At 40.6% G+C, this 25,805-nt stretch overlaps 1 protein-coding gene across 1 annotated transcript in view; it reads left to right on the top strand.

Moving 5' to 3' along the window:
* Positions 1 to 25,805, top strand: part of KLF7 (KLF transcription factor 7) — a 129,115-nt gene that overhangs the window by 100,761 nt on the left and 2,549 nt on the right. Inside the window, exon 3 of the mRNA XM_063430091.1 lies at positions 15,571 to 15,694. Within this exon, the coding sequence (XP_063286161.1) occupies positions 15,571 to 15,694 (124 nt within the window). The remainder of the gene's footprint in view (positions 1 to 15,570; positions 15,695 to 25,805) is intronic.

Here is a 25,805-nt window from a genome sequence, read left to right as displayed (position 1 = left end):
AATACTTTTTTTAGCAGTGTTTTCAGGATCAAAAGGAAAAGGAGTGGAGAAATCGGGCAACCCTGACCGGTGCCATTTTGTATATTCACTGGTCGCATTAAAGCTCCATTGACCTGTACACTCGCTGTGGGGTTGTTGTTAAGAGTCTTGATCCAAGTCCATAGTGCCAATGTAGCCATCATAAAAGCCCAGTCCACCTGGTCAAATGCCATTTTGGCGTCAGTTGAGAGACGCAAGAGAGCCCCAGATTTCATGGCCCCCAATGGTATTATCCTTGGCCTCCCTCCCACGCACAACCACGGACTGCTCTGGGTGGACTAAACATGGAAGAATCCCATGACTTCATAATGAAAGTATTTTTGTAAATAGAGAAAAACAAGTTGCAAGACAGGTAAAAACGGACAACAGCTCAATTAGCCTGCCCTTCAACGGGTCCCCGCTCAGATCTCAAGCTAGTTTTAGCTCATCTAGTGCCATTACAGAGAGAACATATCTGAAGCATATCAGACTGGTCCCACCCATACAGGCAGTCCAGATCCGAAATGCCAGCAAGTTCCCTCTGCACGAGAGATACAGCAACCCCAGACGATCGTTTCAACCCTGTAAGGTATCATCCGTGAGGTATAGTCCATATCCCTCTAGGTACCATGAGCATGGTGTCTACGTCTGGATCGCACTTTAAATTTAAGGAGAGAAAAACAAGTAGCAAGAGAGGTGAGAACGGACAACCGCTCAATTTTCCTGCCCTAACTTAAGATCTGTGTTCAACAGTAAGATTGGTATAGCTAGAACATGGGTGGGGATCTTTTCCTTCTTTAGGTAGGACAATGATGTGTGCAAGGAGCATATCACTAAGTAGTGTACCACCATCAAGCAAAGAGCTGTGACCAGCTTCTAAGTGCAGGAGCACGACTTCATCAAATGTCCCGTATTATTTGAGCGTGAGGCCCCTGTATAGGAGCACTTCAGTGCACACTCCAGTTCATCCATGGTGATGGGGTCTTCCAGGGTACTTGATTTTTCCGAGGCTAACTTGCGGTTGTCTGTCTTCTCCAAGAAGAACTATTACTCTTAGAGGCGACAGCAGATTCGTTGCTTCAGGTTGTGTATGCCTAAAGAGAGCACTGGTTTTTCGTTGATGGACAAGACACTAAGAAATATTTGTACGGTTAAGGTACATGTAATCCCAGACAGCCTGCTAACTAATTATCTGCATGTGCATATTATTCTTCTTAAAACAGCCCATGGCTTTCTTACCCTGTATTTGAGATCACCTTCCAGTAAGATATTATATAAATTTATATAGTATGCTTCAGAGGCAGAAGCAATCTCTTCTGGTTATTGAGATGTAGCAGTGGGTGTTGGCGGATCGAGTGGACATGACATTAAGAACTTTTCTTACATAGGATTTGACCAACAACTGACCACACATATTTGAATTTTCAAAGAAAAACCTTTTAAATCTCTGAAGGACCCCTCTTTGTGTTTTACCTCGAGACTCCTAATTCTTTAAATGAGCTCCTGAATTGCCATCCCCTGAGCCTTTTTTTCAACCACCTGGAGGGGCAATTCGTCATGGGATCCCAATTTAACTTGGACAGCGTGCACCTGGTTCTGTTTAGCAGGGAGGCTTACCCATGTCTGAGTGCGCCTGGATGCCTGTCCCTTCCCCTTCCAATGACATTTACAAGAGGAAGTCTGTGGGAGGGCCTGGCACACACATATATATATATATATATATATATATATATATATATATACCTATAAATCTTGTTTTTTCTGTTTCTCTATTGGATGATTTATTGTTTGCTGCTATTGCAGATTTCAGTAAAGGATGTATGCAAAATTTAAAGCCTCTTGTTCTGTCTTAAAATTAATCTTCACATAGTTTACATGTTCACTGGGTATTCCTCTGCTGTGCCGCACAGGTATAAATGACTTCCCATGATGTGCAAGCATATATGCAGGTAAAAACATTATTAATATACATCACTTTTTTGCATGAAGAACTGTCCTATTTCTGATTCGATCACATCCTCTATGCTCACCAGGAAGCGCTAGTGATATGTTGTAGATACAATTTGTTGTGCTAGGGACACCTACTGCATCATTAGGGTGATAAATTAACACTTATCACATTACAAATCTTATTTAAGTTTTTGCCGGGAAAAAAAATAAAATAGATAACAGGCTTGATAAATAAACTACCAAGTATGTGATTATTTTTTTTTATTTTTTTTATGCAAACCTTAACTCACTACTGTTGCTCAAAATCTGTAACAGTATAATAGTCAGAAAATGATACCGTTGCTCCTGGAAACATTTTTTTTCAGTAGAGCTAGATTTTACAACCAGGTGCAAAATGCAATGCAGGTCTCTTATCAAAACCATGTGCTTTCTCTGAAGCAGACATCAGACATCTCATCTTTAATATATGCTAGTACAAGTAGACTACATTTTGTTCTATGATGATTTGAGAAGCCTATCGAAAACCTATCAAGAACCTGACATCTTAAATGACCCAGGAGAAATCTGAACCCATTATGCCATGCTGCTAAAAAAAAAAACGAAACCCATTTACTGCTTCTAGAATGAGGTCTAATGCATGTTGTAGATGACATATCAAAATGGCTAGCACTTCGACTACTTGGTTGTATAATAGTCATGCAAAATGTATTACTGGTTTCCGCTCTGCTTTCCACCACAAAGCTAAGGATGCTACAAGCAGTACAGTTGTTTTATTTTTTTCTTTCTCCCTAAGTAGATGCTTCAATTTTTATATTTTTTTTGTCATTTTAAAACTTTCAATATCATGACATCTATAACAATATAGCTTTTAAAGCACATTTTACTTAATGTGTGAGAATTACCTGTATTAGTTTTGTCTAACTGTTTTTTAATATGCTTAACAAAAATTATTCAGTTCTAAAATATCGAATAGTTTCTAAACTATGTTCGAGAAAATGAGGGGCATGGCGCAATTAGAAAATTCAATTGTAATGGCCCTATCTTTGTGTTCACACACAAGCCATTCATAGGAATATTTATTCCAGCTCTTTAGAACTGGCTATTTCCTATACAATTACTGAACATGTAATTACAAAAATATATATATATATATATATATATATATATATATATATATATATATATATATACGCTGAGTGTGGTTCCTTAGAGCAATAAGGAAGAATGAATGCAATAATTGAATCAAAGGGACTGCTAAGAACCATACTATTTATGCTCACTGCATAGGTTATGGTCCTAAGAGATCCCCTGTCACACTGTCTCTTCTCCCTTTAATGACAGATGAGGATATGTTTTTTTGTAAAATGCGTGTTCACTGATCAAATGACACCCCTGTCTGACTATCGACAAGGTTATTTACTAATGTGAGAATTCGAAGAGAATGAAAAGTGAATTTCACATTTTAAGGCCACAGTAGCTAAACTGAAAGCCTAGTTGACTTAGAGGATTTTTTTCCCAGTTTGGCTATTTTGACCTAAAATTCAACTTGAATTTACTTGGAATTCTCATTTCAATGAATACTCCGGTGAATTTTTTCATATGTGACATATACATTCAGTTCTGTTACAGGCATTCATAAGTTCTAATATTCTTTATAGCCAATACACCTATGCATTTTACTCCTTTCACTTATGATTGGTGTAACCAAGACCTACTATTATCCTTTGAACTCATGTCAATCCACAGAACTCATAGGACTTAATATGTATTAGCTTTATGACATCATCATTAGTCATTTTAGATTGATCGATAGCCTAATAAAATTGATTATTCAGCTGCGAGACCGGTGGATAATGAGCAGACAAGATCAGTGGGTTATCCGCCCATAGCCTTTTCTAATGATGAGCTATGCGGTAATATACGTTATATTTAGGTGGCCATGTGCTCTGGATGAAAATTGCCCCTGTCCCTGTTTGAATAATATCACTATTTAGATAAAGTATATTTGGCTTGGAGAGCCTAACACTACAACTCCTATTACTCTGAGAGGCATCAACAGATTAGTTGCTTCAGGTTGTGTATGCCTAAAGAGAGTGCTGGTTTGTACGTTAATATATAAGAGACTAAGGAACATTTGCAAGGTACATGTAATCCCAGGCAGCCTGCTGAGTAATTCTCTGCATGTGACATTTATCACGTTTCTCTCTTGGGGGTTCTGCTTAAAAACAGCCTTATTTCGGCATCAAGGTGAAAGGTAACTAACATCTAGTTAGTATTTTCTTTTGTTGCATCGCTGTTGCAAGAGAAGAGGAATTAGCCTTACACTGGAGATTTTATTAATACATTTGGATTTTTAGGTACCCTGTGCAAATAACAGGACCTATTTTAGATAACAATAATGCTCATTAGTAGACCCTGGCCTTTGAAATAAAGATTTTATTTAGAAGTCTAGTTCTAAATGTATATAATAATTCTTTGACTTTTTTATATGGAATCTCTTCACCTGAAACATCATGAAAGAATTGGGGAGTTAGATGCGATCAAAACATATATTTTGTTTTTCTTTTAAAAAAATTTCCAGAGCGTCCAGTAGTTAAATTGTTAATTTTTCGCCCATTACGGCATATTTTCCAAACAAGACAATTAGAACGGAAGCCATCTTTCTCTCCCTCTCGTTCTCTCTCTCTCAATTCGCCCTTTAGTCTAATCGGAATACTTAATGAGCATCTGTGGGATATGAAATTAATCCTTCTAATGAAGGAAAGACCTTTCTAATTCACTTCCAGCCTTAATATTTGTGAATCCCTTAACGCTGCTCGGATTAATACAGCAATCTCTGTCTCTTTCTCCGTCAGGCATGCAACGACTGTAGATATAGTTCTCTGTCCTACCCTTCTTCTCAACATTTATGGGTTTTTTTTGTTTTTTTTCTTATGTTGAGAGAAGAACCATAAAGCAAACCTTCAACATGGTTTCTTAATGACTGCAAAACATTCAGATATGCATACTTCTGTTGGGATATTTAAATGTGACATTTTGCCTGGATTGCAATGTGTTACCTTTTGAAATGTTAACAGAAGCATTTCTTCAGCCATTTAACTCCATGAGCAATTGACCAATGGCATGGTTTGCGGTGCATTTATTTTATGCCTAAGCAGTTTATAATTGGCCTGTGTATCTGTTATACACATCTACTGCATGTATTATTCTGCCAGTTGCAATGTGATATCAGAGCATATCTGCTTGTTTGCATGATTCATGATCTTATGAATGTCAAAAGCCATAAGACTGTTTGTTTGTTTTCCATGTGTTTGCACGAGTGGTACCAGGTATGTGCCCCACAGTCATGGATTCAGTGACACCGTCCCTGCTCCCCCCGCTCTCTTACCCCCCCCCCACCCCCCCACCCCCAGGTATTGCACATCTGGAACAATCAAAGACAAGTCACCCCTAAGTGCACTTATACTGTGAATTTGTACCCGGGTTATGCATCCCAAACAAGAGCTTCAACGGTGCTCTCTGCACTGGAAGGCCTTTTCTGAATGGTTTTGCCCACTCTTGCATTATACCATGCCCAAGTCTTGGCCATTTCCTGTCCTGCAGTCATATCTCACAATGTTGGCAGGTATTATACATCCGCATACAGATAAGAATAATATCTATGCTTCTCTTAAAGGAACACTATAGCCTTAGGAATACAAACATGTACTCCAACGCATTTGTTTTCTAGTAATTATTTAGATACCAGGGCCCTGTAAATGAAATAAATCTTTTTTTTTTTTTTAATTACCTTATTACCCTGGCACCAGTCTTGTGTGACCTCCCTGGCTTAGGTCATTAGGACTAATGATGTCACCCAATCAAATGCATTGGGAGGCTAGTGCGCATGCATGGCTAATCACTGCGATGTGCAGTTGAGTAAATGCATCTCTATAAGGAGCGTTCAGTGTCTCCATGCAGAGGTACAGGTGTCTTTTGGCAACAGTATAAACACTGCATTCTCTCAGACAAGTCAGAATTTACATTTCTCAGCCTACAGAAACAGGCTACATGCATGAAGCCTTAGTGGTTCTGCTTCCTATAGTGTCTACCTCTAAATCACAAGCAAAAGACAGGCAAAAATATTGTAATAGTTGTAGTTCTTCAACAGCAGAGCGTTGCTTATTGCCCATGCCTGGGTTAAATATGGGCATATATTACATGCCTATAAATAATCTTTGCAAACAATTTGATTGTGAAAAGCCCCTCCTCCTTTTGACAGTGCACTGCCAAGCATGCTGGCTCCATGTAAACAAATACTATACTCACTATATTTGCTTATAATTGCTTTTGGCCCATAGAAAATTCTGCAGTAGTTCTCCCCTCCCTCCCACTGCTCTCGTTTGATAAATTCAAGGACCACCTTGAAGTGTTTCTTTGGGAGAGCAGACTAATCTCTTATAAAGATTGTAAGACTCCGATTTCGGAGGGTCAAGGGTGCTCTTAAACTGCCACATATGGAGACTAGTGTTTTTGTTTTCAGAATCAATCTTTCTCCCAAATCTTGCAAATATTTTTTCAGTTATGAAAATACACATAATTACTGAGAGTTGTAGTTCAATGAATAAAGTGTATATTTTACATTAACCAAGGATTGAAAAAGCCAAATGTAGACACATGACAATACTATATTGGATTAGTAGCAGAAATAAATCAGTTTTATATAATTGCGTGTGTGTGTGTGTGTGTGTGTGTGTGTGTGTGTTTGTGACTGTGTAGTTAATACAATGTTAAACAAAAATCTGCAAACCAGTCAAGCCATGCTTTTCCCACAGAAATATCTATATATATATATATATATATATATATATATATATATATAATATATTATATTTTTTTTTCTCTCCTTTAAAAATAAAATGATTCAGCAATTCAAAAGCAATTGGCAATCAGGCCAATTCATTGTTCAGAAGATATAAATAAATGGGTTCATTGTAAGAAAGCTGATTAGATGGTTTGATTGTATACATTCATTTTATTGACCTTTTAACCTTTATTCCCCCAGGGCAGAAACACGTTCGCTTGCTTTCTCCTGTTATCTGTGCAGAACTAGCACAAACATACTACATTAGTTCAATGTTTTACAAAAATTTAAATCCATTTTGTCTAGCGTGCTATGGTTTGTCATTGCTGTCCTAGAGAACAACATTTTCGCCTCCGCAGAGAAAATATTGAGGTTAGATCACTGGTAGGTGTTAAATTAAAATAGAATGACTTAAATATTGCAAACCTTTCAGTAACTTTCTTGCGCTTTTTTTCGTTGGCGTTCCATACCAGTCAAAGGTCTTACATTTTATTGCATTTCTTGTACGTGACTTTGCCTAAATGACTAGTGCGACTCAGCACATCTGAGCTATCCTCATTGGGGGAAAAGAGCCTCTAATCTACCAAGGGTCGAAAATCCCATCTGACGGAGTTTAATAGGTCACCTACACATTTAGCTTTAAGTAATACTGCAAGGATTTGATTGTAACCTTTGCTATCCCAGCCTTAGGCAGGGCAATGAGTCACTGTCTACCAAGAGACAGATGCTGCCTTACAAATAGTAGGATACAAGGCCAGGAATTCATCCAATCCCAAGTATTATTTTGGGGAATAAGTACCTAAAGCCATAGCAGAAATAATTCCATATAGGGTGAACGTGGCAGGCATGACTCGCTGTTTATATGCATTCCTGCTACAATTACCATTTTTGTGGCATGATGGTAGGATTGCTAAATTTGGATGTGTAGGGAGGGGGGACCTCTTATTACATGTTACTTCAGTCTTCACGTGATACTCGTGAAGTCTGCACATTTTTAGGATTTTAAGGATGTGTATTGGACGTGCAGTTTTTCACACTGACTTTAGAACTATTATTAGGAAATCATCTTTTAATAAGACAGCCTGGATGCAAATAAGCATTTGTAATATTTCACAAAAGTAAAACGATATTTTGTTAAACCATAACGGATCTGCTTTTCTAAATTAAAGCAATATTTCAAATGATTGCTTTTGACGATTGCATTTCTCATATGTACATGTATATATTTGTATAGACTACATAGCCTGCACTAGCCTAGAATGTCTATCTTAAAGGGTCTGGGCTTGCAGGAATTTACTGCCCACTTCCCCCTTTTTTAATGCATTAAAGGGAAACTCCAGTGCCAGAAAAACGATCCGTTTTTCTGGCACTGGAGGGTCCCTCTCCCTCCCACCCCCCAATCCCCGGTTACTGAAGGGGTGAAAACCCCTTCAGTCACTTACCTGGGACAGCGGCGATGTCCCTCGCCGCTGTCTCCGCCTCCGCAACGCTCCTCCTAGTGATTACGTCGGCCGGTGGGCGAGACTAATCTCGCTCACCGGCCGAGGAGACCTAATGCGCATGCGCGGAAATTCCGCGCATGCGCATTACGTCTCCCCATAGGAAAGCATTGAAAAATCATTTCAATGCTTTCCTATGGGGTTTTGAGCGACGCTGGAGGTCCTCACACAGCGTGAGGACGTCCAGCGACGCTCTAGCACAGGAAACCTGTGCTAGAACCCAGGAAGTGACCTCTAGTGGCTGTCTAATAGACAGCCACTAGAGGTGGAGTTAACCCTGCAATGTAAATATTGCAGTTTATGAAAAACTGCAATAATTACACTTGCAGGGTTAAGGGTAGTGGGAGTTGGCACCCAGACCACTCCAATGAGCAGAAGTGGTCTGGGTGCCTGGAGTGTCCCTTTAAATGAATACTGAATTGAAACATTATGCAGAAAAACACAACAATAAACATATACCTTTTAAGTTCCTGTAGCTTGAGCACTTTCACAGATCGTTTTCTCCCTGACCACCAACCAAGAGCCTTTTATTCTGCTTTGACGTGTGATCTTTTTCCATAAGGCACTGTTCAGTAGTTATTTTATGGGATAAGTCGATCACATAGAAACTGCTCAATAAGTTACTAGCATCCATCCCACACAGTTTAAACGGTACTATGTGCAGTGATCTACCAGATGGCCAAATTCTCATATTCATAGCCTCGGTGTGATACCGATATGTCTGCATACCAGTTGAGCAGCATAGCACACGGACACTTGGACACATCTCAAACAACAGAGGAAGAAGTAGAAATGAATCCTCTGACTGGAGAAAGTCATGGAGAAGTGGCCTATAGCTGGAGCATAGCTTGCAAGTCCCTACAGTTGTAGGCCACTCTTGACAGGAAGAATGGGTGCAGAATATTCTCCTTACAACATAATCTTTGTAGTGCTATGAATTGGTTATAGTGCTACAGTGAATATTTTGCATGGTTATATGGTAAGCAGTATTTCCTTGGTTTGGAATTCGTTAAATGGCTATAACTCTTTTTTTTGTTTTTGTTTTTTGTTATTCATTTAAATAAACAAATGTCATCATCAATGTGCTTCAGAAATCTTCTGGTTTCCTTAATTGACGGAATTGTATCCCTTGCACACTTCCAATCTGGCTGGTTTTATACCACCCAATAAGGGGATGTATGAATTCTATGCAGAACAGCTTAATATTACCGTCTGTATTTAGTTTTTTAATTGTATATAATATTGCAGTGCAGTTGGGTAGATACCACTGTGGTATATTTTGATTGATGAAACCAGCATATAAGCACTCCGTCTATATTGTTGGGTATTGGATACAGCACCCTCTTTCCAATACCAGAAAGGGGCAGAGAGACATGGTCTTGCTGTACCGACTCTAGAGAGGGCTTCTGCAGCATGTTTGTCACTGTCCACCCACTGCATGTGCTCTCAGAGATGTGAAACCATGAACAAAGCGTGTTGTAGATCCTGTAGTTATATGCATGATGCTGCATTCTGTTGGTGGTTACTAATTGCAGAATGTCCTTCACTGCTAATAGGTGCTTGGATATCTGCAGACCAGGAAGTGCATTGTGTTAAATGCCAGCATCATTGTTTGGCAACACACTTCCCCTTAACCTACTGACTACTGATTTGTAACAAGTTGGCTTGCTGATACGTCTCCGTAGCCTTGCATTAGAAAAGTGCCTCTCTGTAGACTTGCAAGGTTATCGGGAAAATGTCAGGTTCTTGTACAATGCCCATCTTGTGTTATTGTATTTTATATAGAAACAGAATGATAATGCTTCTGAATAAATACCATGCATTAGATAAAATTCTATATATGTCAAGCTTTTTTGGTGGGGGTTTCTCACATGATGCTCGGCCAGAGTCATTTTTGCACCATAGGGTTCTGGAGAGTCTGCTTTAAAGGAATCCTATAGTGCCTTTAAGCCCTCTGGGCTTAAAGGGTTAAAACCCCTTCAGCCACTTACCTGAATCCAGCGCCGATGCCCCTCGGCGCTGGGTAATGCCGGCAGAGGGGACCTAATGCGCACGCGCGGCAATGGTCGCGCGCACATTAGACCTCCCCATAGGAAAGCATTATTCTAAAAAGCATTTAACTAAATTTGAGATACATTCAAGTTTGAGATATATGCAGTAAACCACTTTCCCATTTTAAATGAAACCATGCACAAGTATATTTTTATTTTAGCTGCAATTGTATTTTTGTACCAATGCTTTGCACCAAAAACATGTGACCGCAGTTAAATATTTGCATGTTCACATTGTCAAGTGAAAAACTGATAATTTTTCCTAGCTGCTGTGTTAATTATGCTCTGGAAGACTGAGAACTGGAATACCTAACATCAGGTACAAAAATAAACTAATTACAGAAAGAAGGGGGGGGGGAGGGATTATAAAATCAGCGTGATTCCGGGAAACACAAACAATTAAAAATGTTCTTACTGAGGTAGTTTGGAGCCGTATCTTACTCTATCTAGAACAGATCTGCTTGTTCTGCCTAATGATGTATGATTGAAGCTGGCAAAAAATGAATTTGGCTTGTTACTGCAATGGTGCACTGACTGCCCATTAATACTTGTTCACCCATAAATGTCTAATTACATATGTGAATTTCCTGCACATCGGAGTCCCATAAACACTCGAAAAATCACCATGAAATGTTCTCTTTCTGGACATAAAACATGATCAATGGCACTCTGAGGACCTATGTGAATTGCACCAAAACGCAGCACCAGAAATTATATCCACATGTCACATTTCCTCTCCCTGTAAAAGCGTGCAAAGCATTTTTTCAGTCTAGTGATCCTGTTAATATAGCGGTGAAAGCTTATTAAACATACAAAGGTGACCCTATAATTGGCATCCAGAATGCTGGATTTCACTATTATGTGCTTGCCAACTACCTGCAGGTCGAAAGTGATCCAGTTTATTCTTTGCATTTTCAAGCAGACCAGTGAATGGGGATTTTAAATCCAATCATGCTCATGATATGAATGTATTTTCTTCCTGTATAAAACAGCAATATAGGATTTTATGCAGGGAAAATAGACCTATTTTTCATGGAGCTAGGAGCCCAGATTTCCCCATACTAAAAATGTGCTTATATTTAATGGATACGGATATACTATAAAAAACATAAACTAAATAAAATACATGTTGCATTATTCAAGACCATGCCATTCATTATTTTCTGCATTTGCTTTTTTTTTTTTTGTGCTTTTTTTATAATTTGAATCTTTGGTGTATGCAGCTCATGCCTGCTAGGTAAACTGAAAGGAAGTCCTGTGTTTATTCCTACTTGCCTGTAGGATGCTGAGCGCAACTACGATATTGGCAATAGAGAACTGTTGGCCATTATTCTTGCCCTCAAGGAGTGGCGACATCTTTTGGAGGGTTCCAAGGACCCCCTGTTGATCATAACCGACCACAAAAATCTGGCATATATAGGGTATGCCAAACGTTTGTCTTCCAGACAGGCTAGATGGTCACTGTTCCTTTCACGTTTTAACTTCCTCATTACTTATAGACCTGGTTCTAAAAATACCAAGGCTGATGCCTTGTCCAGGCAATTTGATAATGAGTCAGCTCCAGAACAGGTGACATCTCCTATTATTCCACCAGAGTGTATTATTGCTACTACTGTCCTCTCACTGTCTTCTCCACTGCTTGGCACCATACTGGAGGCCCAGCCTCAGGCGCCCAGTGGTAAATCGTGTGATAAACTGTTCGTTCCCCTATGTGAAAGGGTTAATATCATGAAAGTGTTCCATGACAATATAACTGCTGGACACCCGGGCATCAATAAGTCCACTGCCGCGATCACTAGATCATTTTGGTGGGATTCACTCAGGAAAGATGTAAAGGAGTATGTGCAGGCATGTTCTGTGTGTGCAGTTTCTAAGGTGACTCATGCACTTCCTTGTGGCCTGTTGCAGCCTCTTCCTGTTCCTGAGAATCCATGGTCCCACTTATCCATGGACTTTATTATTGAGCTTCCTGGCTCTGCTGGGTTCACAACTATTCTCATGGTTGTAGACCGATTTTCTAAGATGGCTCTCTTCATTCCTCTCAAGAAGTTGCCATCTTCGCAAGAATTGGTCCTAATTTTCATACGTGAAATTGTCCGTTTGCATGGCATCCCTCACAATATTGTGTCTGATAGGGGCTCTCAGTTTGTGTCCAGGTTCTGGAGGGCGTTCAGTAAACAATTGGGGATTGATCTCTCCTTCTCCTCCTCCTACCATCCACAGACCAATGGTACAGCTGAGAGGGCTAACCAGTCATTAGAGGTTTATTTGCGTTGTTTTATTAATAGCACACAGGACAATTGGTCCGAACTACTCCAATGGGCCGAGTTCGCTAGAAACAATGCTGTTCATGACTCCTGTGGGCACAGTCCATTTTTTGTCAATAATGGTAGGCATCCTACGGTTCTCCCTCCGGTATTTTCTGATACTGCCATTCCTGCTCTGGATGAGCGTCTGGCCTCCATTCGGGATACCTGGGTTAAGGTTTAAACTGCTCTAGGGGCTGCTGCTGAACACTTCAAACATTTTGCTGATAAGCGTAGGAATGCCAACCCGGTGTACCAAGTGGGGGACCGGGTTTGGTTGTCATCTCGCAACATCAAGCTTAAGGTCCCTAGCATGAAGTTTGCCCCCAGATTCCTTGGTCCCTATAGAGTGCTTCGTAGGATCAATCCAGTGTCTTACTCTCTGGCTCTTCCTGCATCTTTAGGGGTTTCCAACACTTTTCATGTGTCCTTACTCAAACCTCTTGTCTGCAATAGATATACTGTTCCTTGTGTTCCTCCCCCTCCGGTGGTTGTGGGTGGTCAGGAGGAGTATGAGGTATCTTCTATCTAGGTTTTCTCGAGGCACTTTACAGTACTTGGTTATTTGGAAAGGTTACGGTCCTGCTGTTCGTTCTTAGGTTTCGGCTCCTGACCTGCATGCGGGCCGTAAGATCCGCGCTTTTCACGCCAAATTTCCTCTCAAGCCTGGTCCTGCCCGCCCGGTGGGCGTTCTTCAGGTGGGGGGTAATGTCATGTATTCATCTGCATATAAAAATGTGGTTAATGACATTTACTGTCCACACAGGAAAAGTTGTGCCGAGCAGCAACCTAATCCACAGAAGGGTTAATGCTGAGCAGCAATTATGCAAATGAAACCTGGTAACTGAATTTGAGGTCTAAGGCCCGTTACAGCCTATCAGATCTAGAGGAGGGGTATTTAGGCCCAGTTCTCATCCTGCTCAGTGCCCTGTCGTGGTTTTCCTTGTGGTTGTCCGAGAGCGCATTCCTGTTTATAGTTTTCTACCTGGCTTTTGACTTTGGCTTTGTTTATTGACTTCTCTATATTCTGGTATCCTGACTCCTGGCTTTCCTCATCGCTGTGTCCCTTTCTGTGTTCCCTGACCTCCGCTAGTATTTTTGAATATTCTTTGTACGTTAAATCCGGCAATTCTAAGGACCGGTAATACGTTACTTATTTGTAATCCGTGCTATACAGTTCTACGTGCTGGATCAAACAGTAATCCTGACAAGGGTCAGGAATACATGTTTGTGTTCCTGACCCTATAGTGATCCTTTAAAATAAAACTAGCCCTAACTTAAGACATCCCAATATGCAAAAACTGATTTCAGGGATGTGGCTTCACCAGCTACTGTCTCCACCTCCCCCACACAATCTTGGGAGGGGCACTGGTACTGGGTGGTAGTGGGGTAATAGGGGCTGTAGTGAAGGGTATGGGACGTAATGGGGGGGGGGGTTAGGAAATGTAGTGCAGGATAACTGAAGTGGATTGCTGCAATTGGGAAAAGGGGCTGCAATTGGAGGATATGGATTGAAGTGAGGGGTACAGACTGGTCAGGGAATATGGGCTATAGTGGGGGTATAGGGTGTAAAAGGGGGGTTAGGTGATAGATGCTGTAGTGGAAGGGATAAGGGAACCAATTGCTCCCACCCCCCATTCCATCCAGATCTCCCACCACCTCATATCTCCGCCCAATATCTCCCCCCACCATCTCATATCTCCGCCCAATATCTCCCCCACCACCTCATATCCCCGCCCAATATCTCCCCCCACTACCTCATATCTCCGCCCAATATCTCCCTCCACCACCTCACATCTTCCCCCAAGATCTCCCACCCACTCATATCTTCCCCCAATATCTCCCACTCCCTCGTATCCTCCACAATATCTCCCAACCCCTCATATGTTCCCCCAATTCTCCCATCCCCTTATATCTCCCACCCAAATATCTTCCCTCAATTCTCCCACCCCCTCATATCTTCCCCCCTCCATTTCTCCCAGCCCCTCATATGTTTCCCCTAATAACTCCCATCCCCCTTCCTTCCTTACCACCCCTGAGCCTCCCTTCTGCACAATCCGCAATCAGCTGCCTCCCAAAACACCTCTCTGCATACACAAGATTGAAGCCCCCCTCCTCTGCTGTTTTACCTGTCATGGCAGGTGGGGGGGGCTCCTTGAAGTCCGGTACCTGTAGGATGTCCTTTCTCCGGCAGCACGCTGTTCGACTGAGCGCCGATGTCGTCATCGGGCGCTCCCCCGCAGAACATGAGGGGGAGGATTTCCTTATTAGATAGTGAGTGCAGTTCCTTTATGGAGCCGCACCGTAGTATCCTGGTAATAAAAAATAAAAAAAAATAAAAAAGTTATAGTAAGAGAGTAAAAAAAAAAAGTTGGTTACCGGGATATTATATAGAATTCGCAGGTGTTCAGGAGTCGCAATTAAAATGCGGGAGACTCCCGGAACGAACGTCCAGGAGAGTTGGGATGTCTGTAATAATATCATGAACTATAAAAGGCACTTATTGGTGGTGGGTAGTAGAGGAAAATAATGCCATCTCATTTTGGAGATATTTATAATCCACTTTACCTTCAGTCCATGATGTCTCCAGAACCCATTGATGTGGCGTACTTTCATATAATAAATGATTGACATGTTTTGTTTTGTTTTGAATAATCATTTATTCTTTAGAAACTGAATAGTACCATTCCCTATCAAAGTGTATATGATATCTTATTCTGCAGAACATTTATCTAAGTAAGATTAGGTATATTGGCAGAAATGGGATTGTGTGTTTTATATGTCATTGTCATATTAATTTTTTTTTTTACAGTTATTGTTGGAGGCTGATACTAATCTTGCAACGTTGCTTGTTACCATTTTTACTTCCTTATATCTCTCATCTCCTTTGTCTGTCTTTATAGGTGAGAAGCCATATAAGTGCTCCTGGGAAGGATGTGAGTGGCGCTTTGCTCGGAGTGATGAGCTCACAAGGCATTACAGGAAACACACAGGGGCAAAGCCATTCAAATGCAATCACTGCGACAGGTGGGCTCAATCTGTAATTTTGCTCTATAAGCTAGACCTGCATCACATGGGCCTTATGTAGCAGATTTGCTAAATGAAAGTTGTTAAGTGACACTGTTTTTTTTCAACAGATGTGTTGGTTCAGATAACCATATTCTTACCATCAGTAATATGACTGGCATTATTTTTGTCCTTTCTTAAGAAAATGTGGTGATGTGTGAACTCACTTTTTTCATAATGTAGAGTTATTGATCTACATTTGATGGGAAATAAATTAAAGTGAAACTATAGGCACCCAAACCACTTCATCTCAACAAAGTTGTCTGGGTGCCAGTGTCCCTTTCTTTTTTTTTAACCCAACAACAGAAAAAGCATGCCTCTAGTGGCTGTTTTCATGATAGCCCCAATAGCCAAGATAAACTTGGTTATTCAATTAGATGGTCTTACAGAACCCATTTGATTGGCTCTACGGGGAAATATTACATTGGCTGAGATCATCTACACTGATGATCTAAGACAAAGAGGTGGGACGTGATCGTTGAGACCTGCGCCAAGAGGGCTGAAAGGTAAGTAATTCTCCCCTTTCAAACCACCACATGAGGACAGGACCTAAATAGGTGTCAGGACAATACAGCATTTTGAATAAATGTTTGTATGCCTAACGCTAGAGTGTTTCTTTAAAATAGTCTAAATTCGTTAAGGATACAGCAGCAGGGGTGGGTGGGGCCCTGAGGGGTCTTAATCAGTGACACAAACCGCGTCACTAGGGATGCCCATAATGTGTGTGCCCGCCAAGCAAAGGGGCAAGCTCACCAACAGTCTGACTTTTTCATGGTCACTGTATAATCCAAGTGTCTGCAGCAGGGAAATTGTGACTGCCCCTCCGAAAGCACGACTGTAGGAAGGCAGTGATACTCAAATCACTGTCTTGTCTCAATGTATGTGTTTCTCTTTATTTTTTCCTGTTATGTCTCATTCTATAAGATCACAATGCCTGCTGTTTTCAGGCAGTATTAAATGCGTAATTTGAAGTCTCTCAAAATAAGAGGTAGCTTTGCCTAACATATATTTTTACCTGTACTGTACAAGAAATAATCTTTAAAGTTTGCTTTAGAATGCGTATTGTGTTACAGAAAACATAATACCATACTAAATGGCTCTGACAGCCATTTTCTCATATACCGGTTTTAGTCTGCTCTCCTGATATACAATTCTGCTTTATTATTTTACATCTTTAATAGCAGGAAATCTTCCAGAGAGAACAAGTATTCCTGTATGGAGCAAGAGGGTTTGCAGGGTGAAATGAACAGAGTGCTGGAGTAATTATAAGTGACAGGCCTGACATTATCATCTTATGAAAAGCTGAGTAGCTGAGGCCTAGCATGCCAGACAAAGCCTCGGTCAGGCTATTGTCAACGTTATTGAATAAAGATGTGCTTTTAATCACATTAGAAAAGGGCTGAAGAAGATGAGTTATCAGGCCAAAGAACCCACGAGTAGCATTAAAATAAAAGGCCGGGAAAATGTCTGTAATGTGATCATGGTTATATATTTAGCTGCTGGTAGAATAACAGGTCAGGAAACAGGAAAGCAACTTTTGCCTTTGATTGCAAAGAAATGTACTCTCTTGTACATCCTGCCTTTCCAAGTCCTCTCTGCTCCCTCCTGTGAAATACCGAGGTACGTTTGATGTTATAGTCCCTGAAGTCCCTGTAAATACAGTTCAGCTCTTCACGTGCCAGATATCGAAATGACATTGATCCTCTCTGACACATAAACGATAATGTTAAGCTAACAAACCAAATAAATGTTATTTTAATGCAAACTCAAATGCAAAGCAAATTTAAACTAGTATACAATGTCCCCAGTTTACAGTCACATAAATGTCCATTTGAATGATCTTGCCTTGTGTATTTGCGTTTTCTGCCTGCTTTAGTTTTTTATTTGTCACGATAAAGATTAATGTAACCCTGTGATACTGATGTCTAAATAACGTGCACACTGGTCTCATTATTGTTCCCATGTCGTCTCTTTATTACCCAGAAGCCCCTTCTATAAAAGGCTGTTATCTTACATTTTTCAGAAAGCTGTAAAAACCTTGCATTGTCGACTTGTAATGCCGATTCCATTGATGAACGTGTAACACGTTTTTACCATGAGAAAGGCTGGTGTCATAAAGGGGGTTAAATGGACACTCCAAGAACCATAACATAACACCTTATGTTTGTTGCATAGATTTGGTTGCAAAGAGATTTCTGTTTTTTTGAACCCTGCAGACACCTGCTTAAAAATGTAGCACTTTACAGCTATGAAAATCCCCCCCCCCCCTCCTTTTTTTTTTCTTCTGAAATGGACACTATGTGAACCCAGACCACTTTAGCTCATTGAAATCGTCTGGGTACCATGTCTGTGTTCCCCGTAGTCCTGCAATGTATAACATTGCAGTTTTTAGAAACTACAATGTTTAAATTGCAGTACTAAGACGGCCTCTAGTGGCTGTCTACCAAACAGCCACTAGAGGTGCTTCCGGGAGTTTACTGGACTCTCGATCCCCTAAAAGAAGACGGACGTCCAGCATCAGTGAAATCCCAATAAGAAAGCATTGAGGCAATGCTTTCCCATGGTGAAGGCCTAATGTTCTCACAGCACTCACCGCCCATGCGCTTTAGGTCCTCCCATTGGATGATGTCAGAGGAGGCAGAGCGCCGACCTCAAAAGGTCTTACTTAGTTTCTCATATATTTTATCTAGAAAATACTATAATTGGGAATTGAATCGAATTTTAAATGACAAATCAACACTAATGAAATTGGAAATCAATTTTTTTTTATTTATTTTTTTTAGATAAAGGAAAAATAAAATTTCGAAATAGAGACTTGAAATACAGGACAGGGGAACCTTGATGGGCACCACAGAAAGTTAAGGAGGTGTGGAACGCAAATTGTGTAAGGCATAATATTGCCACTTAAGTAATTAAAGGGATTTTTAACTATTTATCTGAGAGAGGGGCCATGAGAGGGGAGGGGGGGGAGAGGGAGGGGGGGTTGAAGCTTGGTAGTACTTGTGAAGCAAGAACCAAAAAAGTTATGGTGAGGAAAAATCGTGATTGAAAACCACCTTAAAGGACCACTATAGGCACCCAGACCACTTCAGCTCAATGAAGTGGTCTGGGTGCCAGGTCCATCTAGGGTTAATGCTGCCTGCTGTAAACATAGCAGTTTCAGAGACAGCCGCTAGAGGCGCTTCCGTGCTTCTCACTGTGATTTTCACAGTGAGAAGACGCCAGCGTCCATAGGAAAGCGTTGAGAATGCTTTCCTATGGAGAATGCATTCGGTCGAAGAGGGAGCAGAGTCCCCAGCCCCGAGGAACCTAAATACCATATAGTGCCGTTTTCCTGGCACTATAGTGGTCCTTTAAGATTTTCAGATGCAAATTTGCATATCCCCACCCAGAAACCTTTGCGGTAGAAACATCACTGCACATTTGTGATTTCTGTGGGAAAAGCAAGTTTTATGGCTTGACTGGGGTGCAGATATTTGTTTAACATTGTATTGACCATCCACAGACTTCAAGTGGAAGGGGTTTTCAATCACAATTTTTCCCCTCCATAACTTTTTTGGTTTTTGCTTTGTATATAAACACAAACTTACAACATTAAAGCTCCAGCGCACTCAATTTCAAATCTCACAGAATGTAATAACGTTATTTTAAAATACCTCATTTAGGCAAAAATAATGGGGGTTTAGTTACAGTATATGATCATACATTGCATAACTCTGACACAACATCAATGTACCCCATTCTTGGCAGGTTCTTCTCTAGCAGCCTAATGCCTGCTCTTGTGAGATTAATCCACTTACTCGAAACTGCTGTTTGGTGAATAAATGAGTGAGTGCGCTTAATGGATCACTATAGTGTCAGGAAAACAAAGTGGTTTTCCTGACACTATAGTGCTATGAGGGTACCCCCACCCTCAGGGTCCCCCTCCTGTGGCACTGAAGGTGTTAAAACCCCTTCAGCAGCTTACCTCCTCCCCGCCGACGTCAGCTCCCCAGTCCGACGTCAGCGGAGCCGCATGCGCATTCAAAGTGTCCATAGGAAAGCATTTCTCAATGCTTTCCTATGGACGCTCTGCGTGATGGAAGTGAAATGTGCCTCCAGCGTCGCAGATGCGCCTCTAGTGGCTGTCCGGAAGACAGCCACTAGAGGCTGCATTAACCCCAAATGTAAACATAGCAGTTTCTCTGAAACTGCTATGTTTGCATCTGAAGGGTTAAAACCTGAGGGACCTACACCCAGACCACTTCATTAAGCTGAAGTGGTCTGGGTGACTATAGTGTCCCTTTAATCTTGTATGTTGTATGAATTGGCCCCAGCAGCACCCTTATAAAATATGTATGTTCAGGTGAGTGCAGCCTTCTTGGTTTTGTGTATGTGTGTATATACAGAATAATAATTGTTATATTATCAAGAAAAAAAAAGACTGGCTCCACACTTAAATCTCCGTAGTTTTGTGTCTGATTTAATAAAAGTGGAAATATTCCATTGTACTAGTACAAGGGCGCTGTTTTATTTTGTTTGCATCTCTGTGAGTGACAGACATGCAGGTAGTGGCCAACCAACATGACATTGCTGTGGTAGACAAGGAACGGAAGATTGCAGTGGTGGTGGATGTGGCATTACCAAATAAGCATAACCTCAAGTAAGAACATGAGAAGATGGACAAATACCAAGGACTAAAAAGATGTGGAAAGTGGAGTTGTCCCAGTTGTGATACGAGAACTCGGGGCCGTGTCACCCATGTTAGGAGAGTACTTTAGCAGATTCCAGGTGGGACATTTGAGATTGCTGTCCAGGAGAGTGTAGTTCTAGGAACACCTAAGATTCTGCACAGAACCCTCAGACTCCCAGGCCTCTGATAGTGAGGAATATATATATATTCTCTCTCTCTCTCTCTCTCTCTCTCTCTCTCTCTCTCAACATTTTCTAAAAGCATATCTATATGAATAAGCATTGATACATCTGACAGATGATAGAATTGATAGAAATGTTTCCACTGTTTCTAATAGTTGGCCTTTTGTTGACTTTAAGGGGTGTCTTTGATCACTGTACCACTTCCCTACAGCTGCTAAAACAAAGGAGGAGTGAATCTCTGCTGTTAAACAGAACCTTTGACCGAGACTGGAAAACAGGAAATGTCGTTTCTGAATGACATTTCAAACCCATTCACTACTAAAAGTGCTTGTGTTGACTAGAACAATATAGTACTGGGTCCCAAGATGCCATAGAACAATATTGTAACCTGTCTTACAAACTTGAGACATTCTTACTCTTCTTAGATTGCAACTTGCTCAGTCTTCTACTGGTGTAAGAAGAGAAGAAACCAGGTTCCACATTTGTGGTCTATAGATTTCCATGCTTCCATTTTTGATGAGTATTAAAGAAACACTCCACGCACCAGAACTACTGTAGGGGTTATGGTGTCAATAGTGCCTCAGCAACATCCTACAGTAAGATATTCATAGTGTTGTGTATATATATATATATATATATATATATACAATCAGCCATTCAGGGAGTCTGTAAGCTTCTCTGTAAAGATGATGATGTAGTGTGGTAGCATCGGTGCCCCTCCAGAGGACAGGAACTGGGGCCTTTGTACCGTTAAAAATTTCCATTCAAAATTTATTTTATTTTCCTATTGAAGCTTTGATGAAGTGGATAGGCTGATTATGTGGTCAGAACTCAGAACAGGGATAAAATAGATTATTTCCCTATCTGTTATTTCTACAAAGGAATAATACCACTTTGCTGATAATTTCATGCACCATGGTTGATAAATAAGTTGGTGCTAGATTTGTGGATGTTTTCAAGAGGACATAGAGTTACGTTTAATGATAATAAAAAGTGGCCCAGTCATGTAAAAAAATAATTAAGGTTCACTTTCATCGACAAAGAAGATATCCAACTATGTAATGTAGGTATTATACGGTTAGGAACAAATTTAGCCCAAACCACTTTGCATTAAAAAAATAAAATTAAATATGAAGACTAAATAATCCCATTATATCAAATCTGATTTTTTCCAAATTCCATACTACTTTGTATGAGAAATCATTATATGTTGATCTTGATTAGTCAGATTTTTTTTTTTAATAACTTATCCCACATAGTGCATAAAGGGAGGGGCACTTTAAGCACCATAATCCCTACAGTTAATTGTAGTTATTATGGTACAAAGAGTTTTGTGGTTTGACAAAACAGGGGCTCTCCTGACACTTGAAGCCCAGCAGTGTCTATATATTGGTATACAATATATGATAAACTTACAAAATAAAGTAAAAAAGATGATACTTAACCATATGTATGGATCTCCAACAAAACGGTTAAAATCTTAAAGACAAAAAATAAAGCATGTAATAGTACAGATGATCTAATATATAATATAAGCACTCTGTGTCAGAACTTTCCAAAATGTCAACTCACATGAACCCGCAAACCAAATTTGGCTCTAACTAAACTCTTTGGAGTCTTGTATAGGGCACTCTTTCCCTCCCACGGTTGGCTTCTTATTGCTTTTAGGGACATGTTTTGAAGCCTTTTCATAGGCTCTTTTTGTGTGCTAGAGTATTTTTTTGCCAGATGACGCCACCCCAAATGGTAGATTAGGCTGTGTAGTTCTTAATGATCTAGTAGAAAAGAGCTTTATTTGTATTCCAAGCAAAAAGAATAAACAAACTGAAAAAAATGACATGCACAAATAAAATCTATATAAAAGCATTTCACCTGTTTAAAGACTTCCTCGGTAAATATATTCGCCCTGCACCTCTTGTACTTGTATACCTGATTCCAATAAACCTCAAATGATCCTTTTCGGTATTGACATGCCTTCTAGGCCTTGTACGCAGTCCAGACATTTAAGGTCTTTGTGTTCCAAGCCTCCTTTGGACATAGTGCCTCTTTACTGGCCTTCACATCAAGCGGCAATATTATGCCTTACACAATTTGCGTTCCACACCTCCTTAACTTTCTGTGGTGCCCATCAAGGTTCCCCCATCCTGTATTTCAAGTCTCAAAAATTTTATTTTTCCTTTATTTAGAAAAAAAAAATTTGATTTCCAATTTCATTAGTAGGATCTGCTTTCATCTGTTAATATGTTGATTTGTCATTTACGATTCAATTCCCTATTATAATATTTTCTAGATAAAATATATGAGAAACTGAGTAAGACCTCTTTTTTTTTTTTTTTTTTTTTTTGAGGGTCAAGAAGAACTGATGTTTAATAGCAGGTACTCTGCTTTTTTTTCCTTCAATTCTTTATTTTTGTGTGCATAAAGAGTACAAACATGCTGGTAATGCCACAATAGCTGGTATCAGCGTCTCATAGTGGACATACATATGGCATAGATTAAGACTGCACAATTTTTTATAATAATCATGCTTGACTTCAGTACAAAACATCAAAGTAGCGTAAGTGTGGGTATAAGATAAGTATACAGAAGTGTATATGTGCGAGGTGTCTCTAGAGTCTAAGATCTAGGTTGAAATTAATAATTTCTTGGTGTGTGTCTAGAAGTGTTCTGAGCTATGTCATGAGAAAAACATAGGATTTAACAACCAAAGAAAACAGAGTAAAACACATCCACTAAGATATTAATCCCTAGAACATGGCTGTCCTGTGTGAGCGGAGACAAGGAGCTTGCTAGATATGTCAGGCAATGAGATGTGTCATACAGTATATACTCAATCAAGCTATAAAGTAGGTAACTGTAGGATTAATAAAAGAAATAGAAAACAGAACGGTAAATTCCACTGGTTAAATATATTGGGCTGTTACTGCAGCTGGGTGAGTAGCTCATTATAGAAGAGGGAGACAACTAATGGATAGCAGGCATTATGAACTGTGAGAACAGCATTTTAACAACCCAGCCCTGCAAGACACTGACATGCCTCCTAACCAATGCCCCTACTTGCAGCCAAAGTTCCTGGAGAGTCTGTTCCGATCTTTCCCCCACAGTCAGCCCAAGTTTCCGCTGGGGTTTGCAGTTGCAGAGCTGCAGCCCTGCACTCCCAGCAGCATAAGTTGAGGATCTTTTGTTCAGGCTTGTCGTGCTGGAGGCGAGGGAGCAGATCCTCTTGCTGGTGAGGTGAGTGATAGCGGGAACACCCTGGTGGATGAAGTGGAGCCGTCCGTCGTAGCTGCTTTTTGCGCCATCTCCTTTTGGGCACCTTTCGGGGAGCACATGTGCGATGCTTGCGTTTGCGGCAATGTGCAGCAGGTCGGCTCCGGGGAGCCACGGATCTGTTAGCAGGAGCAGAGGTGAGTGCCCTTTTCGCGGAGCTTCCCCCCGAGTGGGGTACACGTGCGGTCAGGCGTTCTGAGTTGCGGTTCCATGCATGTTGGCCCCACCGGGGCAGCCCTGCTGTCCCGCTGTGTATCCGGGGAGGTGAGTGTGTCAGCTCTGTGTTTCAGGCGTTCCCAGAACCTCTGGCATATCTCCTCAAATTTTGCGTTGAAGTGTTCTTTCCACTCCAGACCCGCTTGGTGTGGTTGAGGTTTGTGCATGGCGGCCATCTTGGTCGCGCCACGCTGCTTGTAAGTCTGCTGGAGTCTCCTGCTCAGCGGGATAAAGTTTTCCCAGTGGGGACCGGGATATCCCCTGCCGGTCCGGGGGGGGGGGGAGGTGTAACAGGACACCCTTGATGCTGCCACAGAGCTTGCACACTGCCCCGGGAGACTGCACACTGCCTCTCGCCGTTGCCCGTGTGCCAGTCCAGTAGGCCTCAAAGATGATGGACGTGAATGCTGGTAAGCAGGGTGTCCTGTGCTAGATTTTTCAAGATGCTCGGTTCGAGATAGCCGCTTACGTGCTTTTTGGGTCGTCTGGTGTCAGAATGTCAGCTTTAGTCATTGATTTATAGCACCATGTGCCAGGAGCTAGTGGAAAGCACGTCTGGCCATCTTGGATCTGAGTAAGACCTTTTGATGAGAAACAAAAAGCTTCAGGATTCCTAAAAATGTATTCACGTGGTTATTAACTAAAGTGTGACTTGTCAGGAATTCTAAAGAAATTTTACATTTTATTTAGCCCAAAATAGCAAAACTGAACATATAGTTGTAGAAATGTTATAGTTAATCTATTTGGGTCTAAAATCTGAAATTCACTTTCAAGTCACTGCAAATAACTTTTCCATTCTGAAATGGGCTTGCATAGTAAAGTAATTTGTGTATTTAATAAATGTATGCAGCTTTTAATCATAATGGTAATGTAATATGGTCGAAGCATTGACCTCAGATGCATGTTTTGTTCATGGAGCCCATACCCTTAAAATCAGAATCAGAAAAACTTCCGTCTTTCAAGGAGAATCTGAAAGGTAATCTATGGAAACTCTGATTGAGGCTAATGGATGTTCAGCAGATGGTTCAGAGAGCAGTAAGAGCAGAGGGCTTATGGCGTGGTTTTTTTTTGTAAGGTAAATAATCAAATATTCACAGGATTTAGTGAAAGCTACAAGGAATTCTTTTTAGGGTGTATTTTTGTGCTTTTAATCCGTGGACTGATAGAACAGATGGAAAATTGTAATTGGTCATCTGGCTTGCATGAAGTTAGATTTCACTTGATAAGAGACTTGGTGATTATCAGAGGACAAATACTAGCGAAGAGAAGTGTATTTTATAGGCTTTAGGGAATTTTTAAAGTCTTATTGCTGTTATTGTTACAGTTATGGTATTTATATAGTGCCAACTTATTCCGCAGCGCTTTCCAATATTATGGAAAGGGGAAATTAAACAATAAGAGGGACAATTACAAAATGATACAGGAATAGGTAGATGAGGACCCTGCTCAGATAAGCTTACAATCTACAGGAGTGGACACAATACAGAGGGTATCAAGGAGGACAACAAACAAACAAGGTTGGAAAGTAACAGAACTGGAGGTGAGAGTGAAGTGTGACTCTTTATGAAGAATTAGTATGGAGTAGTGGCCTTTGGTTTAGCTGTGATTAGATAATTTGTAACTTTTATATATAATTATTTTTATATTCCTGGCAAACGGTGTAGTGGAACCGGGTCAGTGTGTTCCGAGAAATATTTGGGGTAATGCCTTTTAGCTAAGCTGCAATGTTCAG

Source organism: Pelobates fuscus, chromosome 8 (genome assembly GCF_036172605.1).
Source record: "Pelobates fuscus isolate aPelFus1 chromosome 8, aPelFus1.pri, whole genome shotgun sequence".
Taxonomy (NCBI): Eukaryota; Metazoa; Chordata; class Amphibia; order Anura; family Pelobatidae; genus Pelobates; species Pelobates fuscus.
The sequence above is the reverse complement of the archived record's forward strand: the minus strand, read 5'-3'. Positions and strand labels throughout refer to the sequence as shown.